Source organism: Dama dama, chromosome 18 (genome assembly GCF_033118175.1).
Source record: "Dama dama isolate Ldn47 chromosome 18, ASM3311817v1, whole genome shotgun sequence".
NCBI classification, from domain to species: Eukaryota; Metazoa; Chordata; class Mammalia; order Artiodactyla; family Cervidae; genus Dama; species Dama dama.
In genome coordinates this window covers 108436728-108458752 of record NC_083698.1, presented here as the reverse complement: position 1 = coordinate 108458752, position 22025 = coordinate 108436728, and the positions used below count along the sequence as shown (strand labels likewise).

Here is a 22025-nt window from a genome sequence, read left to right as displayed (position 1 = left end):
ATACAATGGAACATTACTCAGCCGTTAAAAGGAAGGGAATTTTGTCACATGCTACAACATGGATGAAACTGAGGACATGATGCAAAAGGGAATGAGCCAGTCACAAAAAAGACAAATACTGCACAATTCCACTTCCATGAGGTCCCTAGAGCTGTCACATTTATAGAGACAGAAAGGAGAATGCCAGGGGAGGGGTTGGAGGAGGGGACTGGGGAGTGGTTGTCAAATGCCTATGGAGTTTCACTTTGCGGAAAGGAAAGGGCCTTGGAAGCTGTTTGCACAGCAGTGTGAATGTGCTCAAGTCCTCTGAGTTAAAATGACTAAGACTAAGATGGCAAATCTTGTGTTTGTTGTTGTTTAGTCGCTAAGTCATGTCCAACTCTTTGCGACCCTATGGACTGTAGCCTGTCAGGCTCCTCCATCCGTGGTATTTCCCAGGCAAGAATACTGGAGTAGGTTGCCATTTCCTTCTCCAGGGGATCTTCCCAACCCAGGGATCCAACCCCCATCTCCTGCATTGGCAGGTGGATTCTTTACTACTGAGCCACGAGGGAAGCCCACATCTTGTGTTACATGTATTTTACTGAAGTTAAGAAGGAAAAAAAAAATAGGAGGTTCGGGAAGCGGGCAGTTTCTCCTGGGAGAGGGCTGCCCAGGTGGGGTTTCTGCCTTGAATAGAGGTGTCCACCAGGCAGAAGACAGGAGGGAGGAGGAGACAGTGAGGGTCTCATCGTTTCAGACACAATGAGTCTGTGGCAACTACCCGCCCCCCCCCCAACCCCCCAAAGGCCATCTCACGGGCCACGATGTCATCAGGTTTTTCTGAGCTCTTTGCCCCAGTGGCCAGCCCCCAACACACAGCCCTGTCCTCGCCCCAGGAGGACGCACATCCTCGGGCCATGTTAGTGCCAGGAGATGGCGTCTGGCCCATCGGCCACTCCCTAGAGCACCCAGTGGGCTCTCCCTTCCCTCCCCAGCCTTCCTTCTTCGCTCTCTCCCTCCTGCCCTGCGGCCCGGGTGCCTTCTTCCTGCTCCTTCCCTGGGGGATCGAGAGGGAAGGTGGAGAGCGGGCTGGATTCCCGAGGTGGGCCCAGGGCGGGCGTCTCCAGTGCCTCCTTCCACCTTCATGGCCGTCCGCCTCACTCCATGGTGGCTGACATTCGAGGAGGACTCAGCAAGGGGCTGAGGATACACCCAGAGCCCCATGTGTGGCCCCAGATGTGGCCAGGTGGGCCCCCGAGGGTCCCGGTCACTGACCACGTGCCCTCTTTCCATCCTAGGACCTGAGTTCCTTTGCCATGCCGCTCCTGGATGGAGACCTGGAGAGTTCAGAAAAGCCTCCATCTCGTAAGGTAAGGCTCCCTTCCTCCCAGCTTCTCCCAGCTCACTGGAGGTGCCGCGGAGGCTGGACTCGCTCAGCTCGAGCCCGAGACAGACTTCTCCTCCCTGCGCCCCTGGCTGCAGCCGAGCCCACCCTCTCCCTCCAGGCCTCACCCCTTTCTCTGCCCTTCCCTCAGGGCTCCTCCCTGGTCCCTGGATGCCCCAAAGCAGACAGAGGTGATGCTGAAGAGTTAACGTTGAACTCAGCGCCCCGAGTGCCCGAGATGCTCACGGGCAGAGAAGAGATGGAAAATCAGGGAAAAGCGGGTCTTGGAGCCCGGATGTCTCTCCCCTTTGCAGACAGGAGTCCCTCCTCCCACCTCCGCCGCCTCCTTCCCTTCCCCCACCCCTGCCCCTGGCCCTCAAGTCCTTCTCTACCTTTCGTCCTCTTTCCATCTTTTCCTTTTCTCTCGTTCACCTACCTTCTCCCCTCTCCCACGGGTCCATTTTCCCTGCTCAAGGTCGGTGGAGGGCCTGCAGCCCGAGGTGTGCGTGTCCTGGGATGGGTGGGGTGGCCGTGGCAGGAACTGGGAGGTCAAGGCAGCCTGCGGTGGGGGTGAGTGCGGGGCGGAGGGCTGGCGGGAGGCCCAGCGGTCGTGCCTTTGTGGCGGTGTCTTGAGAGCAGAGGGTGGTAGACAGACTTTCCCCAAGTCCTCGGGCGGCCTCACAGCGGGGCTGGGTCCAGTCTGGGCTGCCTGGCGCTCACTCCAGTGTGTGCAATGCTGCGTCCGGACCCCATGCAGTGGGACTGGCGGGCAGGCCATGCAGGGGAGTGTCCCGGCAGGACAGGTCCTGCACCTCCCAGCTCGTCTCTGCATCTTTGTGCCCTGTGACTGAGATCCCCATCTCCTCAGGGAGTTGAACACCTCCTGTGGCTGCCAAGCTGAACGTGGATGGGACCCAGGGTGGCTCCTCCTCCACGATCTAGGGGCTGTGGGTGAGCTCCCCTTTCTGGGAGCTCTTGGCTCAAGGACGCCAGCCCCCAGGCTCCCAAGCATCAGTTGAGATGGGAGTTTGTCCGCTCTCCCCACCAGTCCCCGAGCCTGGTTCCCCTGCCCCCAGAGGGGGCAGCTCTTTGTCATAAAAGACATCTCAGGATACACGGGCTCCTGTTCCCCTCGACTCTGCACAGCTCTCTCTGCAGCTCCCAGGCCAGCATTGAGAGGAAGGTCAGCGCCTTTGACATCCCTGGATCATTCAAGAGCACTGCGGTCACTCTGGGTCAGCCAGGGCGGCCGGGGCCTGGGGAATCCATGGAATGCCCGGCAATCTGCCACCCCCCACTCCCCCAACGGGTGACCATGAGTTTTTCCTGTCTGTGTCCCTTGATCTTCGGACAAGGAGCCTGGCCCCTCTGTTAATCTTTCCTGGCAGCTTCCCTGAGGTGTGACCTGGGACAGGACCTTCTCTGTGAACCTGTCTCCCCATCGGCAAACCCAGGCTCATGACAGTGCTCACCTCTCTTGTGAGGATGAAACGAGCTCGTCCGTAGAGCAGACACCCATGGGTGCCTGGCCCAGGGCAGGTGCTCAAGGGCGGTCTGGGAATGCGGCTGTGATTCCAGACATCCCCCCTCTGGAGCACTGTGGAGGGGTGCACCCACGTCCTGTTTATCTGAGCCATGGGGAGCATTGCACTCAGCCGGGCCCTAGACTCCTGTCCATCACTGGCTGTGTACCACTCCTCTGGCTCCTCTGCTGAGACCACCAGCCCCCTTTCTGGAGCACGCGGGGGCTCTGGCTGGGACACCCCACCACCAGCTTGCTGGACGCGGCCTCTGCCTGCCAGACCCAGCCTCCCCACCTCCCTGATCCGAGTTGGGCACCACGGGAGGGTGTCCCCGGCCTACAGACCCTCCCGTTGAGGTTTTGTTTCACTCAGCCCCCCTTTCTCTGGTGCCCCTTGCCTGTGACCTCCTTCATCCATGCCCGTTTCCCACAAGCTCCGAAGAGGCCCCCAGCAGTCGGCTGTCAGTCACCACCAGGCCAGCCCTGCCCACCCTTCACCTTCACCCCTGCACCTCTCTTCTCCCCTCCTCTGCGTCCTTGGGACACAGCTGAGACCTGAGAGTCGGGGGACTGGGCCCTGCCCCGTGGCCCCCCCTGCAGCCGTGGACAGAGGTGGGCCTGGCAGCCCTACCCACGGCACCCTGAATTCCCATCCATAGCTCTGAGGAGCTGGCAGGCATTCGGGAGGCTTTGGGCCCTTTGTTCATCCAAACCCAGGGAAATGTGCCATTGCGTTAGCAAAGTACCATCTTAGCTGCATCCTGCTTGAAGGCACAGGCTCTGTCCCTAGGGTTCTTACTCCCACCCGCCCTGCAGGACGCAGACCCAGAGGCCAGGTCTGCACCTGCCTTCTCATGGCCACGGCTCAAGACCAGTCCTTACACTCCCCATGGACAAGGCTGAGCTGGGGCACCATTTTTCACCATGTTGGGGGGAAGGTCTGCTTTCTGGGGCTCCCTCCTCAAGCCGACGGCTGAGGCCTGGTTCTGGCGGCCTGGCATTCTGAGCATAGGATGGAATCCCAGTGTGGAGAATCCTGGGGCTCCACTTGCCCTTCAGATAGGGTTCAGGCTGGCACCCGGGCCCTGTGAGACTGACCGTCCAGTGGCAGTTGGCCTAGCTTTCCCCTGTGAGCTGTCTGTGGCGGCCCAAGTGAGTGGCTGTTTGTCTGTCCTCACAGCTCCACCTCCTCTTTCCCCAGCCCGGGGACGTCTCTGGCCCTCAGCCTGTCCAGAGCCCATCAGCTCTCAGCACCTTCTCTGGTTTGGGGCCCCGTGACCCACAGTGTCCCCTTTTGCAGACTCTTCCCTTTCTGGTTCACTCCCAGGCCAGCCTCACCTTCCCTGCTGTTCTCCATGGCCTCACGGGGACCCTAACCTTCCCCACATCTTGTTCTCTGCATGGAACGAACATCAGCCTTGCTCAGCCGTTCCTTCTCCCCAGGCTGAGCTCACTGTGCAGTGTGGAGGGGACATTTGCGGGGTTAATGTGACTCCCTGCCTCTGTCCTCACACTTGACCTTGACTCCTCTTCTGTTTCACATTGCCAGGCTGCTCCTGCTCCTGGCCATTTCTGCTGCTCCCGGGAGGTATGTAGGGCAAGGGGCAAGGCCAGGGGCCTGAGGCCCCACCCACCACTGACCAGCGTTGTGGCCTTCACTCTGTCCCCAGTTGGTGCCTTCTCAGAGCTCTGGGTTCAGGGGTACCCAGGGGGTGATGGTGGCCAGCCTCCAGCATGTCGGCCCTAAATGACTGTGCCAGCCCCTTGCTGCAGAGCCTCCATGATGCCCCCTGTAAGGAGGCTCAGGCTCTCAGACCCCACGTGGAGTGAGTGAGTGAAAGTCGCTCAGCTGTGTGCAACTCTTTGCGACCCCCTGGACTGTATAGTCCTGAATATTCTTTGTAAGAACTGATGCTGAAGCTGAAGTTCCAATACTTTGGCCACCTGATGCAAAGAGCTGACTCATTGGAAAAGACCCTGATGCTGAGAAAGATTGAAGGCAGGAGAAGGGGATGACAGAGGATGAGATGGTTGGATGGTGTCACCGACTCAATGGGCATGAGTTTGAGTAGGCCCCGGGAGTTGCTGATGGACAGGGAGGCCTGGCGTGCTATAGTCCATGGGGTCGCAGAGAAGCAGACTCGACTGAGCGACTGAACATCAAGCCCAGCTCAGGGCGCTGTCTAGTGGTGGAAGCACTCACAGGGTCCCGGGCCCGGACAGGCGCCCCAGGTGGACAGAGACACAGAGGCCGCCCTCGTACCTCCCTTCTCAGCACACCTGGGGTCCACCTGCCTTGCAGAGCCCGGGGTCTCAGCCTGCTAGCCAACTCCCGCAAGGCTTGGTCCTTGCCCCAGCACCCAGCGGACAAGTGGTTTTTCTTTCCTGCGGCAGAGCTGGGTGGCCCGAGGCCCTCTGGCTCCTGTGTTGCAGGGGACAGCAGGGGACAGCAGCAGGTCATGTGCAAGGGTGGTTCCCGTGGGTCGGGTCTGGCTGGTGCCCCTTCAGACGGCCCTGAGGGGCGGGGCAGGCCCCCTCATTCCACCCGGGAGGAGACCCAGGCTTAGCGAGTCTCAGGAACTCCTCCTGGTAGCCCAGCAAGGGGTGAGCGGGTCAGACCCAGGCGCTCAGATGGGAATGAAGTGAAGTTGCTCAGTCGTGTCTGACTCTGCAACCCCGTGGACTGAATAGGCCAGAATACTGGAGTGGGTAGCCTTTCCCTTCAGGGAAAGAATACTGGAGTGGGTAGCCTTTCCCTTCTCCAGGGGATCTTCCCAACCCAGATCTCCCGCAGTGCAGGTGAAATTCTTTACCAGCTGAGCTACGAGGGAAACCACAGAATACTGGAGTGAGTAGTCTATCCCTTGTCCAGGGGATCTTCCCAACCCAGGAATCAAACCGGGGCGTCCTGCATTGCAGGCGGATTCTTTACCAGCTGAGCTATGAGAGAAGCCTTTCAGATGTGAATACCAGGTCCTAAACCCACCAGCAGGGCACGTTAGAAATCCCTCCAGTCTATGAGTTGCGTGCGTTGGCTTGAAGACAGAGTCTAGCACTTTTTCAAGCCATGACTGGTGGTGATTTCAAGTCATGGCTCAAGTGAGCCTCAGAGGTTTTCAGCCTCATTAACTCTTTTCCCTAACCTCTGCGGTCACTCCAACGTGGAAGCTGCTTGGAGATGAAAACTTCGTCCCTTCCCACACCAGGACGGAGCCCCGGACCCCCTGACTCTCAGGTCATGGGGGTCTGTGCTCCCTCCTTTGAGGAGGGGCTGGAGAACATTATTGCAGGGAGGTCAAACCTCAAGGACAGACGCGTGTTCTTGAGAAGTGAAGGGCAGGAGACGGGGCTGCAGATAGGACAGAGGAGAAGAGGCCGTGTTTGAGGCTTCACGGATGCCCTGGCTGTCCTCCCCACCTCCAGGAAGCCCCCTTGCGGAGAGCTGGCTGGAGGCCAGGGGGCTCCCAGGGCGGTGCGGCCCAGCCTGTGGATGGGTCGTCCCTGGGTCCCATCCTGCCCGCCCCCTGCCCAGGCCGCCCCTTGCCTGTGCGAGAGCCTAGTGGGGCTGTTCCTCAGTCTGGGTGTCCTGGACCCCCCAGCTGGGTGGCAGGGGACAGCGGAGGGGGGCAGGTCCGCACAGGCCGCCGTCTGGGCTCCGAGGGACCTCACCCGTCTGTCTGTCTGTCTGTCTGCAGGTGGACAGCCCCTTCGGCTCGGGCAGCCCCTCCAAAGGCTTCTTCACCAGAGGCCCCCAGCCCCGACCCTCCAGCCCCGTGTCTGCGCCCGTGCGCCCCAAGACCAGCCCCGGCTCCCCCAAAACCGTGTTCCCATTCTCCTACCAGGAGTCCCCGCCACGCTCCCCACGTCGCATGAGCTTCAGCGGGATCTTCCGCTCCTCGTCCAAAGACTCCTCCCCCAGCTCCAACCCATCCACCTCGCCCGGGGGCATCCGGTTCTTCTCTCGCTCCAGAAAAAGTAAGGCATTGATGCTTTGGTTCCAGGTGGGTGCAGGGCTGCGGGGGGAGCCGCTCTGGGCCATGGGGGACACCGCCGCTGGCTGGTGGCTGTAGCGATGCTGAGCGCGCGTCTGGGTCCGTCCCTCAAGAACAAATTGAGCTGCGGAGCAACGGGGTTCCCTGGGGTCCCTTTCTTCCTGCGCTGACCCCCACCCGTTGGGCATGGTTTGCGGGCGTTAATGCAGACATCACCATCCGGTCGGGCTTAAGACAGCCACATGGAATGGTGGAAGTCAGGAGTGGTGTGAAGCTAAGATTCAGCCCCATACCCTGCTGTGGTCTGCCCCGGGGTGGACCACAAGCCAGAGGGATTTGAGTCTTTGGGACTCAAATTTGGGACCACATTTGAGGGATTTGAGGCTTCTTTCTGGCACATCCTGACTTTGTTTGGGGCCCTGGGTACCTGGGGTTCATCTGTTAGAGAAACAGGGGCAGGAAGTGTGTGTTCAAGAGAGAGTTCTTTAGGCTCATGAGATTTTGTGATCTAAGGATAAACTATTCTCCACTGAGCACCATTGATTGTAATTGGAAATATTATGGCAAACCATAAAGTTGTTGTTATTGTTTAGTTGCCAAGTTGCATCAGACTCTTTGTGATCCCCGTGGACTGTAGCCCACCAGGCTCCTCTGTCCGTGGGATTCTCCAGGCAGGAATACTGGAGTGGGTTGCCGTTTCCTTCTCCAGGGGATCTTCCTGACCCAGAGACTGAAGCCGTGTCTCCTGCATTGGCAGGCGGGTTCTTTACCCTGGAGCCACCGCCAAACCATAAAGCAGATGGTTCATTTTCGCCTCTCCTGTGTCTCAGGGCATCTCCCTACTCGTTACGACTCTCCCTGATGACAGAGGAGATTCTTGTTCAGGGAGACGGTGATTTGGGAAACGTGCCTGCCCTTGGGCGTCAGGTCTGGAGTGGTCCTCCTCTGTCTCTGGCTGCATTTGCAAGAGGACCTGTAGGTCGGAGCTGTACTCTGTCCACAAGTCCAGCACCAATGCGATTTTCCGTCTCTGTGACTCACGAGGAAGGGTGGGGACCTCTTCTTTTGGTGGTTTGGGGTGTTGCTCCTAGCACCCCTCAAGTCATCCCCGTGATGACTGAGCTCGCGTGTAACTGTACAGATGTCCTGTGACGCGGTGGTCCTCACGCAGACGATGCGGGCCACGTGCGGTTGGGAACCTACATGTGAAGCCAGAGAGGCAGGTGTGTTCTAGCCCTGATGTCCCAGCGCCCCAGAGCACATCCCCAGTTTCCTCGACAGGGATCCTGAAACTCTCCACTACTCCATCACGCACCGCCTCTCAGAGGAGGGCGGTCAGACCAGACCTTCACCAGCTGTCCTATTTCTCGAATCGGGCCTGGGTTGGTTACAACAGAACAAAGTTGTATTAATTTCGTGGGGGCAGCGATGACAGTGTACCCCAAATCAGGTGGCTTAAACAACAGCAATTTATTCTCTCATGGCTCCAGAGGCCAGACGCCAGAACCAAGCTCTCAGCAGGGCCGTGGTCCCTCTGAAGGGGCTGGGGAAGAGTCTGCTCCAGGCCTTTCTCTCAGCTCCTGGGGTTGCCAGCAGCCCTTGGTGTTCCTTGGCCCGCGGAGGCGACACTCAGCATCTGCCCCCATCGCCCTGGGCATGTGGCCGGCTCCCGCCGGGTGTCTGTCCGTGTCCACGGGCCGCTTCCCTCCTCTTGAGGACCACAGTTGCTTTGTATGACGGGCCACCCGACCCCAGGATGACCTCGCCCAAATCCCTTACATCTGCTGTGACCTTATTTCCACTTAAGTTCCCTTTTTGAGGTTCCTGGAAAAGACATGAATTTGGTGGGGGGGGACACCTGGTGGCTCAGACAGTAAAGAATCCGCCTGCAATGCGGGGGATGTGGGTTCAATCCCTGGGTTGGGAAGATCCCCTGGAGGAGGGCATGGCAACCCACTCCAGTGTTCTTGCCTGGAGAATCCCTACAGACAGAGGAGCCTGGCGGGCTGTAGTCCACAGGGTCACAAAGAGTCAAACACGACTGAGCGACTAAACTTAGCACACACAGCCATCCCACCCAGCACATGGTGACATCAGAAAAGCCAAGACCTGCAGTTCACCTCACTGGCTGGGGAGTGGAGGACTGACCTGTGGGCATAGGATGGTCATCCTGTTAAGGCCAGGGTCACTTCTGAAGGCAGAAGGGAGCAGCCAAGATGCAGAGTCTGGGAGGTCTGGGGGAGCCTGCAGGTGGAGGCATGCCCGACCTTCAGCTCCTGGGCTGCCAGGAGTCCATGCTGCCCATTTCTGGTCAGTGATTTTAAAGACCGTTCAGTGTCCTTGGCTAGAAAACGTGCATGCCTGGGAGCTAATTTGCTTCAGTCGTGTCCGATTCTTTGCAACCCCATAGACTGTAGCCCGCCATGTTCCTTTGTCCATGGGATTCTCCCAGCAAGAATACCGGAGTGGGTTGCCGTTTCCTTCTCCAGGGGATCTTCCTGGCCCAGGGATCAAACCCAAGTCTCTTATGTCTCCTGTATTGGCAGGCGGCTTCTTTACCAGTAGCGCCACCTGGGTAGCCCAATAGAAAACACTCGGCTGCAGAGACGTGTTATTAGCTGCTGTGCACCACGTGTGGCTTATTAAGGCTTCTCTGCGTCTGTCTGCTGTCTGCGGGCGGGGCTCAGGAAGGTGTAGAGTGACCTGTGTGAAAGTGAAAGTCGCTCAGTCGTGTCCGACTCTTTGCGACCCCAGTGGACTGTACAGTCCAGGCCAGAATACTGGAGTGGGTAGCCTTTGCCTTCTCCAGGGGGATCTTCCCAACCAGGGGTTGAACCCAGGAGTGGCCGGGGCTACTGGTAAAAAGACTCTCGTTGATTAGGTCGGGTGCGGGCTCAGCTTCCTTAGAGACACGCTCTGGGGGGCGGGTGTTCGGACCAGGGACAGTAGCCCCGTGCTGTTGCCCTTGAGGCACAGAGCCCACGTCCTTGGCCTTCCCCAACCGGAAACCAGCCCTGTCCAGCCCGCTGATGACGCCTGAAGGTCGCGGTCCGTATGCAGGCAGAGCATGTCCTGCTTCACGGGGTCTTCCCCTTGGGCCCTGGTCCCCTGGTTTCCCCATCGCGCTTGGTGTGAGGCTAGCGTGGAGGGCGTACAATCTGTCTACTCTTCCTCCTGCTTGAATCTATGCCCACGTCAAGGTGCCCGGACTGCCCCTCGCTCCCACTGCCCCGGAGCTGATTTCGTAACCCTGAACTTGAGAGTAACACCCTCGGCCTGTGTGAAGGGTCTTATAAGCAGCAGCCCATGGAACGTGCTGTGAAAAGGTGGAAAGATGTCGCGGAGATGCTTTGTCACACGAGGCCCCTGGGAGAACTTTCCCATCTCGGTACCAAGAACAGCTGTCATTCTGAGCAACTGGGTGGCTTTTGTGTGTCATAGACTGTGATGGCGTAACAACCCCATTTCCTGTCTGCATTGTCTGCTGGGAATCTTAGAACTGAGTCTGTACCCAGGGCGTTAAGAGAGTGTTTCTAGCCTGGTTTCTGAATCCATTTTTGGCCGCCCCCCCACCCCGCATCCTTTTACTATCCCCTCCAACTTACTTTAAAAAAAAAAAAAAAAACAAAGAAAACAGTTTATTGGAAGAATTTGAGTGTATTTATTCAGAATTCAAAGAGGAGCTGAATGCTCGCGACTTAGGAAGGGTAAGAACCAGGCTGGTTCTGGGAGGTTCGGCGGCCAGAATTCATGGAGATACAGAGAATTCCTAGTCTTTGCATCTCTCCACTGACCGCTCCAAATGCCTCATCCTAGGATAGCTGATCAGCCCAGTTGGGATCTCTGAACCAATAGGGTACTGTTGAGGGGGGAGCTGGGAGGCAGGGTCAAGCAGCTAAAGCAGAGTGACCAGCAGCCCGCCCTGGAGGTGGGCGGAAAGTTCCAGGAGGAGGGGCCCCGTTGGCAGCCAGGACGCACCCACACCACTCTCTGCGTCCACTGCCCAGCCTGTGTGCACACGCAGCCTCCCACGTCCACGAAGATGCCCTCACTGAGCTCAGTCCAGTCACCCCACACACGGCGGGCAGCGTCCCCCTGCTTCCCTGATTGTGTCTGAGCATCACCGCTAAGGATGTGGGTGTGATGGACCAAGCTGTCCACCTCAACGTGATGAGACGCCCGTTTCTCCTTCAGAGCTGTCCGTGCCCTGTCCTTCCGTCCTGTGACTTCCGGGGGAAAGTTAAGATTCTCCACATCAAGAACTGCAGCAGAATTCCTTTGCTGTCTTTCTCTATCGTCTGTTGACCAAAACCTAAAAGTCTGTGTGTTGACACAGGATCTAAAGGTGCAGCAGACTCCCCAGGTGACCCTCAAGTGTGGTAAACATCATTGTTATTCAGAAAAGGGGGGAAGATAGAAGTCCTGCAGAGCCATTTTCTTTTTTTTTTTGTTTGTTTTGCAGGCGGATTCTTTTTTTTTTTTCTTTTTTTCTTTTTTTTTTTTTATTATTAGTTGGAGGCTAATTACTTCACAACATTTCAGTGGGTTTTTGTCATACATTGATATGAATCAGCCATAGATTTACACGTATTCCCCATCCCGATCCCCCCTCCCACCTCTCTCTCCACCCGATTCCTCCAGGTCTTCCCAGTGCACCAGGCCCGAGCACTTGTCTCATGCATCCCACCTGGGCTGGTGATCTGTTTCACCATAGATAGTATACATGCTGTTCTTTTGAAACATCCCACCCTCACCTTCTCCCACAGAGTTCAAAAGTCTTTTCTGTACTTCTGTGTCTCTTTTTCCGTTTTGCATATAGGGTTATCATTACCATCTTTCTAAATTCCATATATATGTGTTAGTATGCTGTAATGTTCTTTATCTTTCTGGCTTACTTCACTCTGTATAATGGGCTCCAGTTTCATCCATCTCATTAGGACTGATTCAAATGAATTCTTTTTAACGGCTGAGTAATATTCCATGGTGTATATGTACCACAGCTTCCTTATCCATTCGTCTGCTGATGGGCATCTAGGTTGCTTCCATGTCCTGGCTATTATAAATAGTGCTGCGATGAACATTGGGGTGCACATGTCTCTTTCAGATCTGGTTTCCTCAGTGTGTACGCCCAGAAGTGGGATTGCTGGGTCATATGGCAGTTCTATTTCCAGTTTTTTAAGAAATCTCCACACTGTTTTCCATAGCGGCTGTACTAGTTTGCATTCCCACCAACAGTGTAAGAGGGTTCCCTTTTCTCCACACCCTCTCCAGCATTTATTGCTTGTAGACTTTTGAATAGCAGCCATCCTGACTGGCGTGTAATGGTACCTCATTGTGGTTTTGATTTGCATTTCCTGCAGAGCCATTTTCTAAGGGAAAGAAAGGAAAAGGATTCAGTGACACATTAAGAGCGAGAGAAGATGGCAGGGGCTTCTCTGGGGGTCCAGTGGCTGAGACTCCGTGGGCTCCATGCTGGGGACCCAGCTTCAATCCCCTGGTCAGAGAGCTAGATCCGACATGCGGCAACTAAGACCCAGTGCAGTCACATAAGTAAATAAAGTATTTTTTTTTTTTTTTTAAAGAGAGAGAGCGAGGAAATGCAGACAGTGGCTATAGTTCCGAGTGCTCCGTCTGCTGTCAGGACCAGCGAGGACCTTGGTTGGCTGGCGTGCTCTCCCCAGGAGGAGAGCCAGTGCTTTGCTCTGCTAGGACCCTACCCCTTGGAGGGGTTCTTGAATGCCGTGGCTGTAGCCTTCCCCTGGGCTCCTGGCCCAGTGGCGTGTTGATCTCAGACTCATCCTGGGGACGCTGGGGTTTTCATCACGCTCAGCCCAGCCCCACGGTTAACTGGCAGCAAGCCTAACTCCCTTGGAGGATCAGGGTCAGCCATCCCCAGCAAAGCAATAACCCACTGTCCGCCTCTTCCTCTAGGAACAGAGGACAGCCCGGGACAAATCCAGCCTGAAACCTTTCTTCGTTTTTGCACATTAATCACTGAGATACAGGCACGCCCTCATTTCTCTCCCGTGTGGCTCTCTGCACTTGTAACAGCAGACTCGAGCTGCTGTCTCTGAACCACGTGCCCCGCAGGGCAGAGCACGTTTACATCTCGTCTTCAAGTGAATGTCGCTCAGTGGTGTCCGACTCTTTGTGACCCCACGGGCTATACAGTCCATGGAATTCTCCAGGCCAGAATCCTGGAGTGGGTTGCCTTTTCCCTTCTCCAGGGGATCTTCCCAACCCAGGGTTCAAACCCAGGTCTCCCGCATTGTAGGTGGATTTGTTACCAGCTGAGCCACAAGGGAAGCCCCACATCTCGTCTAGTTTCCAAGAAGTCTTACGTGGCCATGAGGCAGTAGAAGCTTCCAGAAAATACCGAAGCTTATCTCCAAAAGGAAAACAAAGATTTCTTACAACTTGGCTGAGGATGGCCTTGCTTTTGAAGGTGAGGAAAGGGAAATGCATGTCCATCTGTTCATGAACTGCAAATAATAAGGTGAAAGTCTTTAAAAAAGAAAGAAAGAAAGAAAGAAAAGCAGGCTGGCATGATCAGCAAGGCAGGACCTCAAGAAGGACTGAATCTCATGTTACTCAACTTCACTCCCTAATCATTGATAGTGATTGTCCTTGTCTACTGTTCTCATCGTACGTGAGCACTGGGTTTTGTTCTGCCATGTGCATATTTGTTTATTTTACTTATTTGCTTGTTAATACTTCACTGATACATTAGGTGCATCAAAACACACACACAAAAACTTAAACATTTAAAGGAAAAGATAAAAGTAAGCAGAAGATACAGTTGCCACACTTCTCTTTCCACATCCAGGGCACCATTTGGCACGCACTCCGGGATGCAAACACCCCAGCATGGAGACTTCGGTGTCCCAGGTGTCAACATTCAGGGTTCACTTCCCGGATGTGCAGACAGGAAAAGCAAGATTCTCTAGATTAGGCACTGTAGTGAATTTCCTCGGTGTGCTTTCTCTATCTTCTGTTGGCCAAAACCTAACGGCATTTCCACATCAGACAGTTCCTCCTAGTTCAACACACGGCAAACACAGAATCCAGGACAGGATGTGCAGTGGCACAGAACGCATCTACGCCCTCAGGCTCCCGTGGGACCAACTGACAAGGCTCCGGGGGTGGAATTGGTCATAAACGGGGCACGAAAGCAGGGAACGGCAGAGAAAGGACAGGAGGAAGCTCCAGGCAGACCAGCAGACCACAGGCTGCGGGGAGACAGAAGGCAACTTTCCTGGGCTGCGGGAGAGACGCTGCGCTCTGAGAGCAGAGCAGAGGTGAGGAGGGCAGGTGACCCACTTGGGGTGACACGGGGCAGCCTACGCTGGGAGAGACCAAAGGCCAGCGGAGAAGCGAGCAGCAGAGGATGAGACGGTTAGACAGCATCACTGAGCGAATAGACGTCTGAGCAAACTCCAGGAGACAGCGAAGGGCAGGGAAGCCTGGTGTGCTGCAGTCCACGGGCCGCAAAGGGTCGGACACGACTTAGCAACTAAACACGTCACCATTAAAGGAAAAACAAAAACTTCAGGTTGACCACAGAACAACTAACAACCCTTACAGGCCTCCATTAAGGGAGCACGGACCAAACTGATGCTTGGAGAATATTATTAGGGCCGCTTGTGCAGAGAGTGAGACGGGCTCGTAAGGAAATGAGGCCACCGTCCTAGTCCAAGGTGGCTTGGGACCCAGACGAGGAACTCGGAGCAGTGGAAGGGATGGTAGGAACAGAGAGGGGTGGAAAAAGTATTAATGATGAGACTCCCCTGGCAGTCCAGTGGTTAAGACTCTGCCTTCCACTGCAGGGCGTGTGGGTTCGATCTCTGGTTCGAGAACTAAGATCCCACATTCCTCATGGCCAAAAAACATAAAATAGGAGCAGTACTGTAACAAATTCAATGAAGACTTAAAAAAAAAAAAATTAACGGGGTATAGAAAGGATGGAGAAGAAAGAGGGAAATGAAAGCGTGAAAGACAGAACCCAAACCTTGCACATTCTCGCCACTCAGGGCTTATTCGCTGATGGTAGTTATCGGTACTGACAATGCGAGACAGCGGCTCCTTGTCCAGGGCTCCCCAGAGCCTCCTCTTCAGGGCTCTCTTAGCTTGGGGCTGCCACAAGCCAAGAAGCCAGAGTGTAGACAGATGCCCACGTAGGTCAGCACCTCCTGGAGCCTGGCGATGTTCGTAACAGTCATGGCCAGCGACAGGAAGCACGACGTGTAGAAGATGATGAGGAAGAAGGCAAGCGGCTGCGGGGCTACGGTGTGAGCCCTGGAGCTGGGGTCACGCAGCGAGAACATGAGCGAGAGGGTGGACGCCAGGGACAGGAGGAGCGGAACGGACCACCGGAGAATCACATGGGGCAGAACGAGGTACAGAGAGACGGTCCATCGCCTGTCAGCCATGGTATGGTTTCCATGGGAACCCTGGGTGGCAACCATCTGCCTAAGGACCAGAGGCCTCGTGGAGGATAAGATGACCGAAGGGCTAGACAGGATCGGGCACCCAGCAGAAGCCAGGGCACGGACCAAGAAACCCTCCGCTTGAGCCAGAAGAAGACGGGCTGTGAGAAGGAGGCGATCTTGGCACAGCAGAAGACCACAAGACAGGCAGTCAGCCAGGAGGTGAGGCTGTTGATGAAGCTCCAGGAGATTTCGAAAGAAGTTTTGAAACTAACACTAAAGGAGTTTGCGAGGTTGTTATGGAGGACCACCCTGTGGAAAAGACCCTGATGCTGGGAAAGATTGAGGGCAGGAGGAGAAGGGGATGACAGAGGATGTGATGGCTGGATGGCATCACTGACTCGATGGACATGGGTTTGGGTAAACTCCGGGAGTTGGTGATGGACAGGGAGGCCTGGTGTACTACAGTCCATGGGGTCGCAAAGAGTCGGACACGACTGAGCGACTGAACTGAACTGAACCCTGTGCAGAAAGAACCGGGAGGCAGCCAGGCAGGCCATGATCGTGTCACCTGCGGGCAGTGCCCGGCATCGCACGTGTTCCCGGCTTAGTACCGTAACTATGAAGCCATCCTGCAGTGTGGCAGCCAGCGACTCCAGGACAAAGCTGACCTTGGAGATGGGCGTGGGGGAGGGCAGCATCTTCTCCAGGTGCTGGCACTCACCCACGGGGAAACACAGCCTCCCTGGTCAGGCCACGCTGTTGAGACTGCAGGCCCAGAGGTACTCCCCTGGGACTCAGGCAGACAGGCAGCAAACACCCCCCAGCCCCACCAGTCCTCCAGGAATTGAGAAGGGGACCTCTGTGATTTCCCTGAGCAGACAAATCCCTCCCAGCTCAATGATACCCCCGTGTCTGTTTGCATAACCTGTATTTACCTGCTCTTCATCAGAGCCAAATGTAGGGAAATGTAACAGAAGAGAGGCCATGGGGTGATTGAAAATACCCCTATGTTGTCCTTTATTTCTCACCACACTATTTCTTTCCTAGTATTAGTCACTCAGTTGTGTCTGACACTTTGCGACCCCATGGACTATAGCCCACCAGGCTCCTCTGTCCATGGAATTCTCCAGGCAAGAAGACTGGAGTGGGTTGCCATGCTTCTCCAGGGGATCTTCCAGACCCAGGGATCAAACCCAGGTGTCCTCCATTGCAGATTCTTTACCACTGAGCCACCAGAGAAAACCATTTATTTCTTAACTTTTTCCTTAAAAGTTCACCAGGGAGGGTGACTGGGCGGGGAGGCAGCACTGGGTGTGTGCAGCGGGGGGTGGGCTGGGGGTGGCCGATGCAAAGGAGGACCGGGCCTGACCCCCACCCTGGGGCCCTCGGGTGTGGCAAGACGGGGAGGGTGGAAACTAGTCTGTGTGCAAAGTCTGGACCATCTACGCTTCCTTTCACGGCGAGGAACAGTTATCCCTCCCACTTTTGAAAGTCTTCTTTGAGAATGGCCTTCAGAGCCACGTTCATTTTTTAAAATATTCTTGGTGATGGGAAGTCTTTGCCTTTGGAAGATGGATTTCCTTTTTGTAAAGAGATCTCTTTGGGCCGGCAATGTTTGGGGACAGAAGTTGAGATGAAGCTGCACTGGTAGAAACCCATGAGCCTGGCGCTGGGTGGGGACGGGACACAGGCTCCCGCAGGGCGTGAGGCCAGGGCTCCACCCTCGGCTCCGCTCACGGCTTTGGCTGCAGCAGCTGCTCGTTCTTTCTCCACCCTGGGTGCTCAATGGCGTCCTTCTGACATGACTTTACCATCCACACAGTGAGGTCCGGGACAGTTAATGGTTTTCCTGCTTTGACTCCAGCGAAGGATCGAGGGTAAGACACTTGGTGGTTTTTGTTCAGTAGCTCAGTCGTGTCTGACTCTTTGCAGCCCCGTGAACTGCAGCACGCCGGGCTTCCCTGTCCTTCACCATCTCCCAGAGTTTGCTCAAACTCATGTCCATCGAGTCAGTGATGCCATCCAACCATCTCATCCTCTGTCGCCCCCTTCTCCTCCTGCCCTCAGTCTTTCCCAGCATTAGGGTCTTTTCCAGTGAGTCAGCTCTTCACATCAGGTGGCCAAAGCATTGGAGCTTCAGCTTCAGCATCAGTCTTTCCAATGAGTATTCAGGGTTTATTTCCTTTAGAATTGATTGGTTTGATCTCCTTGCAGTCCAAGGGACTCTCAAGAGTCTTCTCCAACATGTTGAAAGCGTCAGTTTTTTGGTGCTCAGCCTTCTATATGGTCCAACACTCACATCCATACCTGATAACGGGGAAAACCATAGCTATGACTGTACAGACCTTTGTTGGCAAAGTGACAGACATTAATAGAGGATATTTCTTCAACGTGGGTCCTGCTTCCTTCTTTCCCTCCCGTTGCGTCCAGTGAGCAGAGCTGGGCCCAGGAGGACTGCAGGACGCCCTGCCTGTGCCAGGAGGCTCTGTAGGGTTGGCCCCGGACCTGCTAAACACATTGAGGCATTGCTGCCCACACGGGTCTGTCCCTTCCCCTCCAAGGCCGTCTAACCTGTTGGTGTTCAAATCAAGGCCCAGCGCCGGGCCTCTGGGCTCAGAAGAGGGCCCTGGCCTGAGCACCAGCGGCGCCTTATCCTGCAGGTTAGGTTTTGGGGTAACAGTTTTGCTGAAGAGTGGGTCAGACATCCCAGGAGGGGCAGGAGTCTCTGGCCCTGGCTGTTTACCACCCGGGGCAGGAGCTTGTCCATCTAACTGGCCTGCTCCCGCCCCCCAACCCCACTCCCTGCCCCCCCAACTGCCAGGGCACTGCCCACCAAACATGGACTATTCAAACCCAGTCCACTGGCTCTCCTGTCAGCCTGAGGTTCTCAGGGAAATCCTGGGCCCTTTCTTTCCCCGGCGGACGTTTTGGCTCAGAGTCCTGGTCTGTGTCCAGCAGAGGCAGCTCTGTTCCTCATCCTGGGATGCTACAGATGGGCGTTAGCAAGCATGTGGGCTGCGGTCACTCTAACACTGCCCTCAGACAACCGGCAGGGACCCGGCTTGGAAGAGAACCCAATGCAAACCACCCAGGGTGAAAACTGCTCACACTGGGAGGAGGAAACGGTTTCCTGGAAAGTGGGCCTCACTTCTCATGTCCACACCACCCTCCCTCAGCATTCCCCCCCACCACCACTTCCTCCAGGAGGTCTGCTTTTAAAAGAGCCATCCTGCCAGCCCCTTCCCACCCCACGAAGAAGGAGGTGGATTGTGACACGTGCTATTGTTTGCAAGAGAGGTGCTGGGAAAACGGAGCCTTCAGGTACCACCAGCTGCCTTCCCACCCTCCACTGAGCTCATGTGAGAGGCAATGTTGGCATCTCAGTTCTTCCAGATGTTGGTCTGGGCTGGGGGCTGCGCTTGGATTTCCATCGTGCTGTGACTCACGTGGCATCCCAGAAGGAGATGAAGCTGAGTCTCAACTTGCCGTCGGGCACAGTTCCTGGAGGCTCATGGATACCCTGTAGGCTCTGCACCCGACGAGACACTCAGAGCCGTTATGGCAAGACTCGTCCTCCGAGGCTAGGAAGGCACCTGGTCGTGGCCCTTGTGGTCATGGTCAGCATCAGGCTAGCAGGTCAGGAGTGCGGGAGTCACGTAGAAATTCAAGGCAAGTTAGCGGGCCAGGGCTTAGTTGGGGAACTGGGCAAGATAGCCGATTTCAATCTAGAGACGGTCATCCAGGGTGACGTAAGGCAGAAAGAGAAAAGCAAGCATCCCATATTCACGCATATACGCGGAATCTAGAAAAATGGTACAGATGAACCTATTTGCAAAGCAGAAATAGAGACACAGGCGTAGAGAACAAGCATGCAGACTCCGTGGGGTTGGGGGAGAGAGGGGGTATGAACTGGGAAGTTGGGCTTGACACATGCACGCTACTCTGCATACAGACTTAGCTGATGAATGCCCAGTGTGTAACACGGGGAGCCCTACTCAGCACTCTGCTGTGACGCGGAGTAGACACACGCATGTCCGTGTAGACGCGTGGCTGAGTCACTCTGCTGCATCACAGCAGAAGCTAACGCAACACTGTAAAGCAACTAAACTCCAATTTTTAAAAAAACTGATTTCATACACGGTTAGATGGATCATAAAGACATAGAGTTTCATTTAACACTTCTAGTAACTGTTGTGGGTTTACCTGTGTCCTCTCAACAAAGATACATTGAAGTTTCACAGCATTTGGGCCTGAGGGTAGGCCAGCTTGCGGCAGGGTCTCTGTGTTCACCCACAGCCCTTGGGGGGCTCCAGCCCTTCCTGGCCCCTCACTGAGGCCACGTTGGGACCACGCCATGGGGTTTCCATCAGGGGCTGACAGTTCCGGGCAGATGGGAGGTCTTCCATCTGCAGCTGCAGGGCTGGAGGCACAGAAGGTGGAGGTGATGGGGCCGCAGGAGGCGAGAACACAGATCTGTGGCCCGGTGGAGAGGGGACGCGGTCAGGCCCACCGCCTTCCTTGTGTGAGACTGTGATGTCAGCAAGAAACCCTTCTGAGGTCACACTGCCGAGAACCCTGGGCTCCGGTCCTGCTGTGGCACCGAGTGGGGCCATCCTGACCCGGGTGGGGGGACGGAAGCAGATGGGCGCTAAGGGCTGGCTTCTTTGCTTCGCTACAGGAGAGACCTGGATGCACTTCTAGGCGGAGCAGAGATGCATGGGCCTGTGAGACGGGCCTCCGGGCTTGAGTTGTAGACAATCTGATAACCCAGTGAGGACATGTTGGCTTCCACATCCCTGGCCTCAGGGTGATCCAACGGGATGTAAGCAAAACCCTGCAAGGGATCAAAGCAAAGGCGCCTCCTCCCGCCCACAAAGAGGGATGTCCACGGGCTAATTCCCTCTCCTCTTCCTTTGTGGTGAGAGGCCACGACTTCTTGGCCGTCTAGGGACCACGGCGGACACAGAGGATGGTGGGCCGCCAGGGGGGCAAGGTCACGGAGCTCGGTACTTTAGATAGTAGATGTCCTGGTAGTTTAGTCTGTTCTACGTTGTGTGTTTCGATTATGATGTCATTAAAGTGCCCTGACTAAGCTACACGTCTCCTTGGTGACAGAGGTAACGTTTGTCCAGATGGCAGTTAAAGCAAAACTGGAATATTCCAGAATATTCCAGACCCAGGGCTGAGTGGGGATGGAGGCAGATTGGAGCTCAGACAGACTTGAATCCCTCACCCCCGTGGTAAGAGGGGAAATGGGACACATAAGGAGGAGGTGGGGGCGAGATGGTTTGGGGCAAGACGTGGTGAGGGATGAATTCTGCTCAGTGACCACGACTGAGCCAGAGGAGGGGCCAAGTGCAGGTTAGCAAAAAAGCCTCATTATGCATGCCAGCACCCTCCCCACCCCACCCGCCAGCCTTTTACCTCCAAAACTCTCCCTTGACCCGCTAAATAAGCTAGCAAGCTTATCAGGCCACCTTTGGGTGACGTCTTAGATCTGAGTTCTGCCTTCTGTAAATTCACTTTTTCTAGGTTTTCTCTGTACCATTCCTTCCATGTCATTTCTTCCTTTTTTTTTTTAATTGTTTTTTGATGGAGACAAATGAGCTTCTTTTTGGTCTGTTTGTTCATTGATGGCTCCCCAGGTCTTTGTCGCTGCTCTCAGGGTTTCTCCCTAGCTTTCTCTGCTCCCCAGTGGTGGTGTGTGGACGTCTCGTGATGCTCCTCCTATTACAGAGCACGGGCTCCAGGTGTCTGGGCTTCAGCTGTCGTGGCTTGTGGGCTTGGCTGCCCCGAGGTAGGTGGGGACTTCCCTGCCTAGGGATCGAAGCGGTGTTCCCTGCATTGACAGGCACATTCTTAAGCACTGGACCACCAGGAAAGTCCTGCCTTCTTTTTTTTTCTTTTTTTCAAGTTTACCTTTGAAAAGCTTCGATGACTTGAGGCTCTGATGGGGTGGCCATCCCCGCTAAGTGCGGATTCCCCTCGGGGCAGCCAGTCCCCCAGGAAGCACTGAGCAGAGAAAGAAGGTCTACGTTAAATCTCTCCCATATTCAAGACAAGACGGGGTGAATGTGTGTCTGCCTTTCACCTTTCTCTCCTGAATGTTTCTTGAAATCTGATTTCCCACAGAAAAATGGGTGCGGGGAGCAGCTCTGGGTCCCAGGGCAGGGGGCCCTGGGAACAGCCCTGCAGCCTGCAAAGCTCCGGGGCCTTTCTGGCTTCGTGTACAAGTGACCGCTAGAGGGGGATAGAGCCCCGTGTGTGAACCAGGGGACGCGGCTGGACCCACTGTTCCTGCCTTCGGGTTTCCTTGTGCTTAGTCACTGTCGTGTCCGATTCTCTGCAGCCCGCCAGGCTCCTCTGTCCATGGGGATTCTCCAGACAAGAATCCTGGAGTGGGTTGCCATGCCCTCCTCCAGGGGATCTTCCCCACCCAGGGATCGAACCCAGGTCTCCCGCATTGGCAGGCGGATTCTTTACCATCTGAGCCACTCCCAGACAGAAAAAAAAGGCGGACGTCACAGAGCAGGCCAGCGGACCTCACCCCTGGCCAGCCTGACCCAGCCTTCTATAGGGGAGCAGTCTCACACTGGATATTCATTTGGTCCTTATTTGATGAGGGCTTGCTGAGATCCTGGGCACCAGGGACAGTACACGGCTGAGGGAGATGCTGAGAGAACTGTTGCTCCAAGAGTGAAACAAGGGGAGAGGGG

The 22025-nt window shown here is 55.6% G+C and overlaps 1 protein-coding gene across 3 annotated transcripts in view; it reads left to right on the top strand.

Annotated features, from left to right (window-relative positions):
• The window catches only part of PRKAG2 (protein kinase AMP-activated non-catalytic subunit gamma 2), a 296870-nt gene that overhangs the window by 85137 nt on the left and 189708 nt on the right, over nucleotides 1-22025 (top strand). For 2 of the 3 annotated variants that reach the window (XM_061166155.1, XM_061166154.1), the window contains exons 2-3: nucleotides 1281-1352; nucleotides 6584-6863. In XM_061166155.1, coding sequence (XP_061022138.1) covers nucleotides 1281-1352; nucleotides 6584-6863 — 352 coding nt within the window. The remainder of the gene's footprint in view (nucleotides 1-1280; nucleotides 1353-6583; nucleotides 6864-22025) is intronic. The other variant, XM_061166157.1, reaches the window with a different exon arrangement.